The sequence below is a fragment of the Hyperolius riggenbachi genome, chromosome 12, assembly GCF_040937935.1.
Source record: "Hyperolius riggenbachi isolate aHypRig1 chromosome 12, aHypRig1.pri, whole genome shotgun sequence".
Taxonomy (NCBI): Eukaryota; Metazoa; Chordata; class Amphibia; order Anura; family Hyperoliidae; genus Hyperolius; species Hyperolius riggenbachi.
Window position 1 is genome coordinate 41,775,165 of NC_090657.1, and position 13,669 is coordinate 41,788,833.

At 42.7% G+C, this 13,669-nt stretch overlaps 1 protein-coding gene across 1 annotated transcript; it reads right to left on the minus strand.

Annotated features, from left to right (window-relative positions):
* Nucleotides 1-303: 303 nt before the first annotated feature.
* On the minus strand, nt 304-13,218 carry LOC137541286 (somatotropin). Its single transcript, XM_068262524.1, has 5 exons — nt 13,131-13,218; nt 12,231-12,388; nt 7,488-7,604; nt 5,268-5,429; nt 304-598 (listed from the first exon to the last, which is right to left on the minus strand). The coding sequence occupies exons 1-5, from the start codon at nt 13,138-13,140 to the stop codon at nt 398-400; spliced, it is 648 nt and encodes a 215-aa protein (XP_068118625.1). The 5' UTR covers nt 13,141-13,218; the 3' UTR covers nt 304-397.
* Nucleotides 13,219-13,669: the final 451 nt, after the last annotated feature.

A 13,669-nucleotide genomic window follows, 5' to 3' on the forward strand; every position in this document is an offset into this window, starting at 1 on the left:
ATAAGTGTGTGTGTGTGGGGGGGGGGGGGGGGGTCTAACTTTTATGTGCATAGCTTGCATTTTATTCATGGAAGTAGAAAATAACATTAGCATTCCCCTCCCTGTAAAGGATTTGACACTACCTTACTACTGGGTTTCTGCAGCATGTCGCAGTATATATTAATACAGCATCTTGTTACAATGCATTTCTTATACTTTATTTTTTTTATAACAATTTACAAAGACATTAAAAAGCACAAAGCAAAATACAATGCAGATAAAAGGCATGGATCAGGACGTGTAAAAGACAGTTATCAAGTTATTACTTAAGATGCCCAGCGACTGAAGAGAAAATGCAGTGGGTGCAAAAGGGGAGAGAAGAATTCAGAAGCCATTGCTGGTTTCTCAGTGATTCTGTTTAAAAAGTGCAGTTGCTCTCCACAAACCTCCTGCACTTCATCACCTTTAGGTAGGTCTCCACTTTGTGCATGTCTTTCTTGAAGCAGGACAGAAGGCCATAGTTCTTAACCCTGGCATCTTCGCTGCGTAGATTGAGATCAAATTTGTCATAGGAGAAGGGCATCAAACCGTAACTTCGGATATTTCCTTCTTCCAGCTCCTGGTGAAAAATAAGATGTCTGAAATACCAGAGCAAGAACCAACTGTGCTTTTCTCTATTTATGATGTCTATATTTCCGATTTTCACAGCTTTTTTTCATTCTCTTTTATATAACCTGACTTTGGTCCATCTATGAGCAGCAGTGGCGTAACTAGAGATAATGGGCCCCACAGCAAAACTTTCAAGGGGCCCTCAGATGTAGGCAATGCCTTCTGCCCCTACCCTATGGCTATGCGTAGACTGGGCAATTTACATTCTCATGCAATCTACACTGCATATAGTCCATGGGCACTGAGACAAAGTTTGAGGTTGGATGACAAGAAATACACCAGAAAGTTAATGATGAATACATTAAAGGGAACCTTAAATCTAAAAAAATAAAAAAAAATTGAGTTTCACTTACCTGGGGCATCTATCAGCCCCCTGCAGCCATCCTGTGCCCTCGCAGTCACTCATGGCTCCTTCGGTCCCCCGCCGCCAGCGAGTTTCGTTTTTGCCGACTGAGTTGGCGGGTCACCATGCGTACCTTTGCACGCATTCCCACTGGTGTAGGAAGCTATCGCGGACATCAACACGTACACTTTTACGCACCCGCAACGCTTAAAAATCTATGTGTAAATGTCCGTGATAGCTTCCTGTACCAACGGGAATGCGAGCAAAGGTACACGTGGCCGCCCGCCAACTCCGAGTCGATCAAAATAGCTGGTGGCAGGGGACCAGAGGAGCCGTGAGAGACTGCGAGGGCACAGGATGGTTGCAGGGGCCTGGTAGGTGCCCCAGGTAAGTGAAACATTTTTTTTTTTCAGAGTTAAGGTTCCCTTTAAGTACCACCTGGGCCCCCTATGCTCCAGGGCCCTATAACAGCTGCTCTGTTTCCATTTAACCCTGAGATAACCCAACTCCCACTACTTTTTCTGCTGTGCGGGGGGGGGGGGGGGGGTAAAGGGTGATCTTGGTGTTCTGTGCCCAGAGTTGCAGATGAGGGCTCTGTGATCACCTCCTCCTTACTAGTGCAGGGAGGCAATCCGTCTATCAGCGGTGAGCGGGGACGAAACGGACTCACTCCCCCTTACAATGCTCATGTGGAGACATAATACGCAACTACACAGTGCACTGTGATACCAGGGGACTTGGTCTGATCTAAGAGGCTTGATGTCATGTCTGAATAGATCCAATGGCAGCACAGGCAGGGGGAGGCCAAATGCATCCACGTAGTATTTATATCAGGTGGCGCAGAGGCATAGTGTGGTGCCGGAGGGATCAGTTGCAATCAGAAGGGCCTGGCTCCTTTTAAGCGCTTTGAGTCCGACAGGAGAAAGGCGCTATACAAATACTGCCATTATTATTATTAATGGCGGCAGCCGTATTGCTCCATGTCCGACACAGATCAACATCAGGAGCAGGGGAGTGCAGTCAATTGGAAAGGGACAAAGGCCTATTTATGGAACAATGAGCAGCAAATGTAAGTCATGCAAAGTAACACCTAAACGGATTTTCAACTAGTGGATCTAGAATACAATAATTCTATATATATTCAGTTTGTGCCCTTAAAAAGAAAAAAAACTTGAAAGGTGCCTTATACATTTTTTTTATCTGGAAAAAAAAAAAAAAATACTAGCTCACCCAAGGCGTTTAGGTATTATTAAAAATACGATTACCTATTTAAGTGTGCAAAAAACAAACTGCACCTAGTGACTAAAACATACAGTAGAATCTCGTTTATAAGTAAATGCTGATATAGTAAAACTCTCTATCCCCAGGTCTCAGCCACCTGCCTGTATAATTATACAATGTATAATGAATTCTGATATAGTAAACTACTTGGTCAGGTCCTTTTATTAAGTTTATCATAAGTGGATTTTTACTGTAGATCTTTAAGAAGTGATTGCACTCAATATTCAACTTGTTTTTATTGCTTTCTTTCTCAACATGTGGACAATGACCAATATTTTATTTTTAAAAGAGTACTGTAGGGGTGCAAGGGAAAAAAGAGTTAAACTTACCTGGGGCTTCTAATGGTCCCCTGCAGTTGTCCTGTGCCCGCGCAGCCACTCGCCGATGCTCCGGTTACAGACTCTTGTTCACTTCTGGAATTTTCGACTTCCGAAGTCTGCTGTGCACTGCTGGGCCTGCGCAGTACATTGCTGAAGATGTCAGCGGGGGCATGGCCGTGCAGGCGCAGTGGGTTTCCAACTTTAAAGTCGGAGATTCCGGAAGTGAACAAGAGGCGGGGTCCGGAGCATCAGTGAGTGGCTGCGTGGGCGCAGGACGTCTGCGGGGGACCATTAGAAGCCCCGGGTAACTTCAACCTTTTTTTTTTTTTCCCTACCCCCCTACAGTAGTCCTTTAATGTAAAAATAATATAAAGACTAGTGTGATGAAACTGAACAAAAAAGTTGAAAAATAGATTTTGCTATATTTTTTTTTAAGCAAAAAAAAAAAAATCTCTTCATGTGGAAAAAGTAAGTGTGCCCGAAGGCACCAAGAAGGCAATATTGTAAATAAACCATAACATTGGGTTAGAGAAGGGATGATTAGGGCTTGCATTTGTGAAGAATGTATCAGTTATGTCTGCTACAGATGTTGCCCTTTGTTAAAATGTATTGGGGAAAATCGATAAAATATTTTGAAAAAAATCCTCATGGTGAGTCAGAAGCCCCATTCACTTGCAATGGAAAGTGGGTATCTGTTACCCATTCATAATTGAAATGAACGCTGCTCTCTGCTATTTCCTATAGAGTTCACACCATGAAAGTGGCAATTTCCATTTACTCTCATGTACCGATTACAAGACTCTGTTCACAACTTTAAAAATCTGGTGAAGGGCACTAAGGTTCCAGTAGAAAACGGTACTTCCAGAAGTGGTGATCACTCTAGAAAATGCCATTACTTTAACCTAAGCAGTGTTTTAACAAATATGACAGTCAGAAAAATTATTTCAGGAGACTTAATCCCTGAGCGGTATGCCTGACACTGTCTCGCATGCCGCTCAAGAGGTTTTGCTGGCCTCAGGAGTCCCACAGTATAAATCTATTAGGTTATGTGGCTGCACAAGATTTTAGCTAGCACTAGGCTAGCTAGTATAGGTGAACTGCCCCCCCCCCCCCCCCATCCAGCCGCTATATACATGCCCCAAGCCTCCACATAACCTAATAGATTTATACTGGGGGACTCCTGAGGCCAGAAAAACCTCTTGAGCGGCGTAACGCTCAGAAGGTTAACACCATTTTTCTGGTTAACAGCCGCTTTGTCCCTTTTTAGAATGGGCCCTTTAGAAGCACTGTAGTGAAAAGCCACTTTACTCCCTGATTCTTACAGACTTGAGAGTAAGCCCTGAACTAATGCTAGGTACACACCATACAATTTTCTGGCAGATTTACCTGGCAGATCGATTATTTCCAACATGTCCGACCTGAATTTCAATCAATTTTTCTATGGATATTCATAGACTTGAACGAAAATCGATAGGAAAAACGATTGTTTAGTTAAAAAATGGGCATTTGCCCATCAAGTCCAACCAGAAAAAAATAACATTAGGTACCCTTGCATTCTGTTTCTATGGTTACGTTTCATGCAAAGTAAAGTAACATTAATTTGTATATAAAATAAAAAATTGGTGGTTTGTATAGCACGGTGAGATTTTTATTTTTTATATACGTTACGGCCAGAACCCGAAGTGTGGCCACTTCTAGTTCTGGCCGGCCACTTCGGGTTCTGGCCGGCCAATGTGCGAAGTGGCCGCAGCGCAGCGGCCAATGTTAGAAATGGAATGTTTCCTTTTATTATTAATGTAGTTTTCCGGCCGTCTCTGGCCAAATGTAGCAAAAGTTAGTTAATTTAATTAAATGAAGCTGGCGGCAATGTAGAAGGATGAAGCCGCCCGGCTTCCGCTCCGCCTCCTCTCCTCCGCTCCTGCCTCTCTCTCCTCCCTGATACTGGCAGCGGGGGACATGCTTGTCCCCCCAGAGTCGTTCGTCGCGGCAGTCAATCCTGTCGTTCGTCCCTGCAGAGCGGGTGCTGGCAGAAGCAATGTCTGCAGCCTCCCCGCTCTGCTTTCCTGGCGCCACGAACGACTCTTGGGGACACGCGTGTCCCCGCCGGCTGCCCGAAGAAGAGAGAGAGAGGCAGGGGCGGAGGAGAGGAGGCGGAGCCGCCAGTTTCATTTCATTAAATTAACTAACTGTTTTGCTACATTTGGCCGGAAAACTACATTAATAATAAAAGGAAACATTCCATTTCTAACATTGGCCGCTGCGCTGCGGCCACTTCGCATATTGGCCGGCCAGAACCCGAAGTGGCCGGCCAGAACTAGAAGTGGCCACACTTCGGGTTCTGGCCGTAACATATACAAGTGAAGTTACCTTAAAAGTTACTCTCACTTGCCAAATCTACAAAAATGAATTCCATCAGAATTGAATCACTGGTGACTATCTATCATATATGTATTTGGGCAGTGGTTGGAGAATCTTCACATATATGTGACCATTTCTTCCAAGTCCTTACATATACATCACTGTTTTAATGCAGAGACAGTAATGTATGTAGAAGTGAAAAGAAGGTCAAAGCAAGGCCAAAACACAGGTATGTATATAAGCATATTCAAAAAGAAAGGAACATTTTAAGATTTTAAAAAGCAAATAGCACAGGTATACCGTAATTTATAACTCACCCTCATGAGGATATGTAATCCTTCCTCAAGGTCCCTCAGTCTGTCAAAGACTCTATCGATGTTACCAAACACCTGGTTATTGCCAGAGACTCTGTTCAGGATTTGTATTGGCGTCATCCAGGACTGAAGGAGGGTTAGTGAGAAGCGGAGGAGATCTGTGTCCTGTGATGGCAGAAACATTGTTTACCATCCATATAGTCGCACATAAGAGCTGTACTCACACTATTTACCTACAAATACTGTTTATATTAGCTTGCAGCAGTTGAGCAATATGTCCTCTAACTATATTGGCACCACTGTAATAAGGCGTAGAATCGATTTTAAACACCTTAAACGGGAACTCTTGCCAAAGTTTTTAAGTGCTTGTCCATTTCTACTGAAAGAAAGTCATGTGAAACTGAACTTCAGAAATCTAGAAGATGTTTCACCGCTAATTTCATTGTTTTTCCCTATTCAAGTGACTGGTGGGAACATCACCAGCATTCATGCTTGTAGGGTTAATTCGGTGCTCCTTATTGGTCACCAAGGAGTCTTATCCCACAATAAGGTAGTATTTGTGTGGCTCCCCCTACTTTGTGTAAGGAAAAGGATCCGCAAGTCTGGCAGTGGTTGAACAAAACGCTGGTATTCTTTATTTGGAAACGCCATATGACAAGTGTAAAAAAAACCACAGGATCAACTGATGCGTGTCGGGCCTACAATCTGCTCTTAGTCATTAACTATGACTAAGGGCAGATTGTAGGCCCGACACGCGTCAGTTGATCCTGCGTTTTTGTTTTTTTTTACACTTGTCATGTGGAGTTTCTAAATAAAGAATAGCAGCGTTTTTTTCAACCACTGCCTGGCTTGTGGACCCTTTTCCTTAAGCATGTTGATTGACGTGGCTTACCAGATCCTGCACCCATTGGTATGATCCAATAGGGGGTTGAGCGTTATTTAACTCTTTCTTTGCTCCCTCTACTTTACCAGAGATAGTAATATATGTTGAAGTAAATAGTAGTGAAACGAAGGTCTGGAAAGTAAGCTTATCAAGACTCATCACAAAATGATCAGTTGATGCTTCTTCAGATCTGGAGTTAGAATGTTGATGAACTGCTTGGTTGTCGTGCAAATCACCCTAGCATCATGGATTGGCAGCACATTGCTGTAAACACGAATAGTAACAGTTTTGAATGTGTAAAGCTATATGCACTCATTAGTTTTTTGGCTGAAAATATAATTTGTGATATCCCAGCATCTTTGGTCTGCGCTCTAGCAATACATTGGGACAGATCACTTTTACCCACCTGCACTTCTGTATTTATGGCTCTGCACCTCCAACACCAGTGAGCACATCAGCAAGATTTCTGAAAGCAGCCACAGAAGTGTGGTGAGTTGATTCCTTGTTAGCTGCTTGTTCCATCCTCTGGAGTGCCGCAGACCCTTTCTACTTGACTGCACGATAATTTAAATCTGGACACCCCTTTATTATACTTGCGTGTGCTCCAACTGATTTAAATGGGGCCTTGGTCAATATTATACTTGCATTATTTATTTAAACACTGTTTTATAATACTAATATACTGTATAACCTCCAGTGAGTGCATTATAAGCTGTTACCCTGTTATTATATTGATATTTTATGCTGAGCCCTGTATAAAGAAATCTATTAATTTTATGTTCCTTTCCTTATCTTTTATTGAAATGTGTCATTAGGCTGCTTGTCATCTCTGAGCATCTTTTATCACTTCAGTATATGAGGAGGACAGAATATGGGCATAGCAGAGAGTCATTTCTTAACATAAAGAATGCCATCTTTAAACAAAGTAGTCATCATATACCCTACCAATATGATAAGCTGACCAAAGGAGGTCATGGAGTTAACTGATGTAAAAACCTGAAAGCACCCCACCACAAAGCTAACACTGACTGTACATCAGCCAGAAAGAGGGCAGGTGGGTTGTGGTAAATGTCAAAGCTAATGTCCTGAACAAATCTCAGAGCATCCAAGTGTACATCAGTAAAGTGGCACCCAAAGATGAGCTGTCACTGATGCAATCTTCACACTTTTCCCTGTATAAATAATGGGCAGCTGGAAGGGGAGGGGGGGGGACATGGCAGTTCCTAGAACTACTAAAAACCAGGGGGGGGGAAAGTAACGCTTGGTTTTCTTCAAAGGGCTATATTACATTGTGGCCTATACTTTGCATCCCTCAATCCCTCTTCCAGGTTTGTACTTACTGATTTCTGGTGAGTGTTGTCCTTGTCTGTTGGTGCTGGGATGGTCTCTGAGTAGCAAAATACTGAATATGAATTTTTGTTTGAGTATCTCTGATCTTCTGGTATATATGTTCTTTCCTGGAAAAGAATATATTTGTATTGGGATACAGACAGTTGTTAGATATCAGATGTTAGGCCAAACAATGTGAAGTGAATCATTTAACTAGATTTAAAAATAGCAAGGTTTTGTATAACACAAATGGCTTACATAGATTGAAATAAACGTATTGAGTGTGTTTTTGATCATCATAGGCCTTTGTAAAATGACACTGTGGCTTAAAGTATGCCTGCCTTGAGGAAAAAGTCAGGGGCCATTGGTGACCGACTAAGTACACACATGAGATATGTCTTTGGAAAATGGAAAATCAAAGACTACCACTGCCATGTAGTATGTGAGTGCCAACAGATTTTGACTAAAGCTGAGTACATACAAGATAAATCACTGAAAAGTGAAAGATCAAAGATCAAATCTGCAGATAATCTCTTTAAAAAAAAAGTTCACAAAAGATCTCGAAAGAGCCAGATGAAAGATATTTGTCTCTGAAGCTTTCAGATCCATCCTGGTGGATCTGATCTGCAGATGTCTGTCTGTTAGGTGTGTATGAGATCTCCAGATACCATAGACTATGATAGCATTTTGCAGATCCTGATCTTTTGCATGTACAGTGTATAGCATCTTTAGAAAGACCAGTCTTTCAAATCTCCCTGACAAACCTATGTGACAAATTCCTCAGTTTGCAAAGCTTTTTATCTGATGGGAGTACTCAGCTTAATAGAATAGACTGTGTAGGTATGGCTTTCATGCTACATGTAAGGTGGTAAAATTGGTCTTTGATCTTTTATCACGTGTACCTAGCCGTAGTAATCCTCATCCTCTGTCCACAGTCACTCAGGTGGAGAATGCCATAAGGAATTTGGGACACCTGCTCTGCCTATTCCTGCTTAGGGATTTATAACTTGCTCTTGCCAAAGGATTGGCCTTACAAGTAGTAAGCTAGTGCCTTTTAGTAGGTGTTAAGCAGTGTTTCACTTGTAACAGAAGTGCATACTATGAACGTATAGTAATTAGATAATGTATTGGTATAGTGATGTGACTGTAGTATTATATTCTACTAGATTTTTTTTGCGCTTGGTATCCCCATAATCTTGGACCCATACTGAGTATTGGTATTTACTCCCCTGACTTTTAGCTCTGCCCCTAAACGTCCTCTGGCATTCAAATCAAGGGAACACATTTTATTTTTATTGCTTTATGGCCAGCACAGGAAGGCGCAGAAATTTTTTTTTATAGTTGCACAATCAAAGGCCTTAATGTGAAATTCCAATTTCTTTAAAAAGTACTTCAAACCTAGATTGGTGCTCTGAAATCTTTTTGAAATATACAGGTGAACCGTACAAAAAATTGAATAAAATGTACTTTTGCACGCTATTCTGTAATTCATCTTAAAAGGTGTAACTAATATATGATTACATGCAAAGTAAGATATTTCAAGCCTTTATTTTTTTTATAATTTTGATGATTATGGCTTACAGCTTATGAAAACACCAGATCAAAATCTCAGACCATTAGAATATTTTGAAAATGTTCAATAGATCCCTTTTAAACTACGGTTTCATTGGCCAGCGAAAACGTCCCACTTTCCACCCGCGTGAACCAGCCCTTACAAAGGATCTCACTCTTTGGGCCCTGATTTTCTAACACCATTCTCACTGTAGACTCAGTCATATACTGTAAGTGCAATCACTAGGAAACGTTTACAAGTTTGCTTACCTGAGGAAAATGTATGCGTGCTCTAACACCAAGTTTTAACCCTAGCAAGTCTGGCTCTGCAAATCTGGCTCAATTGGCTATTCATGAGGCAATGCTCATGCAAATATGCATTTGCTTTCGCACGCCAAACTATGCAGGGTCAAAAAAACGAATACCGCAAAGCGGTCGCCCTGCGGGAATTAGTTCATGCCACATTAGCACTATCCAGGAGCGCCACGGGGAGGCTTCCCAATGCCCCCATACAACCGGGGGACTGCGGGGTCCCAGGCACTCTCACCGCCTGGGAACCACAGCAGCACCCCGGAGGGGAAGGCTGGGTGACGCGGGTGACCCCCCCCCCCCCCCAAGCGTGGCCAGCGCCGAGGGGAGCCGTCCGCTCCAAGCTTCCAATATTAAAAACAGGCACTTACCTTAACGTCCATTGCGTTCTGCTACATGCGCATTAACTTGGGGGCACCACATGAGAAAGGAGTGAAGCATGGGTCTGCAAATCTGGCTCAATTGGCTATTCATGAGGCAATGCTCATGCAAATATGCATTTGCTTTCGCACGCCAAACTATGCAGGGTCAAAAACGAATACCGCAAAGCGGACCCCCTGCGGGAATTAGTTCATGCCACATTAGCACTATCCAGGAGCAAAGGTTGGAGCGGACGGCTTCCCTCTGCGCTGGTCACACTTGGGGGGGTCGCCTGCGCCACCCAGCCTCCCCCTCCGGGGTGCTGCTGTGGTTCCCAGGCGGTGAGAGTGCCTGGGACCCCGCAGTCCCCCGGTTGTATGGGGGCATTGGGAAGCCTTCCCGTGGCGCTCCTGGATAGTGCTAATGTGGCATGAACTAATTCCCACAGGGCGATCGCTTTGGGGTATTTGTTTTTTTGACCCTGCATAGTTTGGCGTGCGAAAGCAAATGCATATTTGCATGAGCATTGCCTCATGAATAGCCAATTGAGCCAGATTTGCAGAGCCAGACTTGCTAGGGTTAAAACTTGGTGTTAGAGCACGCATACATTTCCTCAGGTAAGCACTTTTACAAGTTTATTAGGCTATGCAGCTCAGAGATGCCTGAATAAATCAGTCTTCATGTGCTGAAGACAGCAGTATGACTAAGCCTTCACTGCTGTACAATAGTGAGACTCCATTGCAATGAGATTCACAGTTAGGAATTTCCCACACATCTCTATGAAGCCATATCATTTTCTCTTCTGAGTGTGGGAGAAGTATTTTTCCATTATTTTATTTAAAGGTGCATTCACACTATATCTGTTGCATTGCAGAATAATTCTATATGTCTACTTGCTGTCCATACAATTCTATGGGCCTGTTCACATCTCTACATTGAAATAAATTGCTTCATTGTAACTCGCTGCATGCATGCTTTAAATTAACGGTTTGCCGGAGTTGGGCATCAGTGCGCAGGCCCGGTTGCACGCATCCGACAGCGGCCAGGAGCGCTCTGCACATGCGCATGATGTTATTGTGACATCATGCACAGAGCGCTCCTGGCCACAATCCTACAGTGCCGGGCCACCACCTGTGGCTGATGCCCAACCCCCACGACCCAGAGGAGGCTGGCAGGGGAGCAGAGGAGAATGGAGGAACGCTGGCCATCAGGACAGCTCCCGGTACATGCCTGCTTCCTCCCATTTCTCCTAATCTTTTCAGTGTTGGTATACTTTAATAAATGAATTGAACAGGATTGGACCTAGTACTGACCCTTGCGGGACCCTACTGCTTACAGTTTCCTATTTTTAATATGTTTACAACTACTTTTTGCCTTTTGTCTCTTAACCAGTTCTCTATCCACATACATACATTGGCTTCAATTCACTAAGCTTATCTCCTGTCTTTAATAACGTGTTATAGAGTTATCACCATGGTGATGAGGCATGTAGTATTAAGGAAACATTTTACCTCAGACAAACCTAACGTTAACTCTTCAATCCTTAAAATAACTCCAGAATTCTAAAGTTATAGTCAGCCTGTTAATTAACTTGGTGTGAAAATTATAGAGGAGGTAACTTAACTACAAAGTAGGTAATTTAACTACAGAGGAGGTAACTTAAGGAATGGAGAGATAAGATAACTCTCTCACTGTGTGGAGGTAAGTTTTCACTTGCCTTATTTCCAGCATGATAAAGACTTGGACTGTTAAGGGGCCCATACACTGAGCCGATTTTCTGGCCGACCGATCGATCCAGATCGATTGATCGATTGAAAATCGGTTGGCCAATCGACCGATCGACGGCCGATTTCGATTGATTTCTGTCGAACTGGCAGGATGGAAAATTTAGGTCGATCTGATGAGATTGCTTATCATTTTGCATTGGCCTTAATGGAAATCTGATGGCAAAAAAATGCCATCAGAACGAATTTCAATGGATTTCAAACTGAAATCTATTGGAATTCTATCCTGGTAAAAAATGTTCTAAAAATGCATCAGATAGATCATCAGTTGCATTTCTTATCTATCTGCTGCCAATCTGACGAGTGTATGGGCACCTTTAAGGTGCGTACACACTACTACAGAGAACGACGGGTCCGTCAGACCCTCCTGCTGGGCGGTCGTTCTCCCGACAGTAGTGCGTGTGTACAATCTGTCTGCAGACTGATAAGGCTGTTTCTGAGCGATCCGCTGAGCGAATCATTCAGAAACAGCCTTATCAGTCTGCAGACAGACTTAACAGTGTCTAGAGCCTTTGCAAAGTCCAAGTATACTACATCTAGGCTTTTCCCAGATCTAAATGTGCATTCTCCACTTCATAAAACCTAAGCATGTTGGCTTACCACGAGACCACCACGAGAGGTCACGAGACCTGTCTTTAGTAAACCCATGTTGATGAGTTGAAATTAGATTATTCTGTTCTATTTTAGGCTATTTAACTTGTGTGGTGGGTGGTGGACAAGCAAAATAATTTAATTGTTCCTGATACTTACATAGTCTCTGTAGGTATCTGCAACCAACTGGTGAATGTATTGAGCCCTGAATACCGCGTTGGTAAAGAGGCTGGACAATGGCATCTGCGGAAAGGCACTGAATCCCGGTGGGCTTTGGAGGCACATTATCACCAGAAGTCCGATGGAGGAACATAATCCTGAATACACGGAAAGAGGCAAGTGAGTGAGATTTATCAAATTGCCCCTGAATACAGCCTGGCTGCTTCAGACACTGCAACAGTCTCAGTTTAGGACTGTGCAGATCATAGAAAGATTGGAGCAGTAAGGGTTCTATTCCACTAGCAGCGTGTTGCGATGCGATCTTGATCGCTATTGGTTCGCAAATGCTAGGAACTCAACTGATAGAAACCAAGCGGAGATCTTTTCATTCGTGAGATGCATTTGCAACATGACTTTTCCTGATCGCAATCGGTATCGCTGCTGCATTTTTCTTGTCCCTGGGCTCTTAAACGGTATAGGAAAGCAGAACAATCACATAGCAATGGAATGGCGCCACTATGCAATTTTTGTGCGATTTGTCAATTCAAAATATTTTCCCTCCATTTTTTTTCCCTCCTGTCTGAAATCGAAAATGCTCCGCAATCATGCTGTACACGCAACAGATCCCACGAAAATTGCGTTCCTCAGTGAAAATCAGTCATACAAAATGTTAATCACGTTACAAATTAAACATTTTGTTGTGAGCAAGTACGATTGTTAATTCTTTAACTTTTATTCGTATAGCTTGAACTGTTGAGTTGGTTGTTTTAAAGATCAGATTGTTTATAACCAACATACGAATACCTTTGCTAAATACTATCAAATCACACCAAACGTTTTATTATACTAATATATTAGTTTTCTCCTCCCTCCTATATCAGCACATGCAGTAAGACCTACCTGAAGCCATTTCTTGAGGTTAGCGATGTTCCTGATGTATACTGGAAGTCTACTGATCTGTATGATGAGGTGGAGGTTTGGAGCCATTATATACTATATAAAAACGAATTAATAGTTATTACCTGTGCTGTTTACTACTATGCTCCAGGCGTGGAGTGAGTATCTGGTGTCGCTACTAGTTAATATGGATGAAGAGCTGACATTTCTTTGGTTCTTAGAACATAGTAGATCTGTTCACGGACAGACTTTGACTGGGTCACCTTCCAGGTCACAATATGGTGTGGAAACATCTTCTCCCATAAACCCATCAGACACTCCTGTGGAACAAACAAAAATCGGGAGGAAAAAAGCCTTTAACTTAACTGGGAAATTGGTTTTAATTAATAGTTGTATTTTATTGAAATGAGAATAGGCATATAAAATTATATTACTAAAATGTTTTTCTGCCATTCTCTCTGGTTTGCTGGTGGCTCCGCCCCCTTGCTGTATGGATGATTACATTGTAGTATTCTATGCCGCATCTCCTTTTTCTAGGAAAC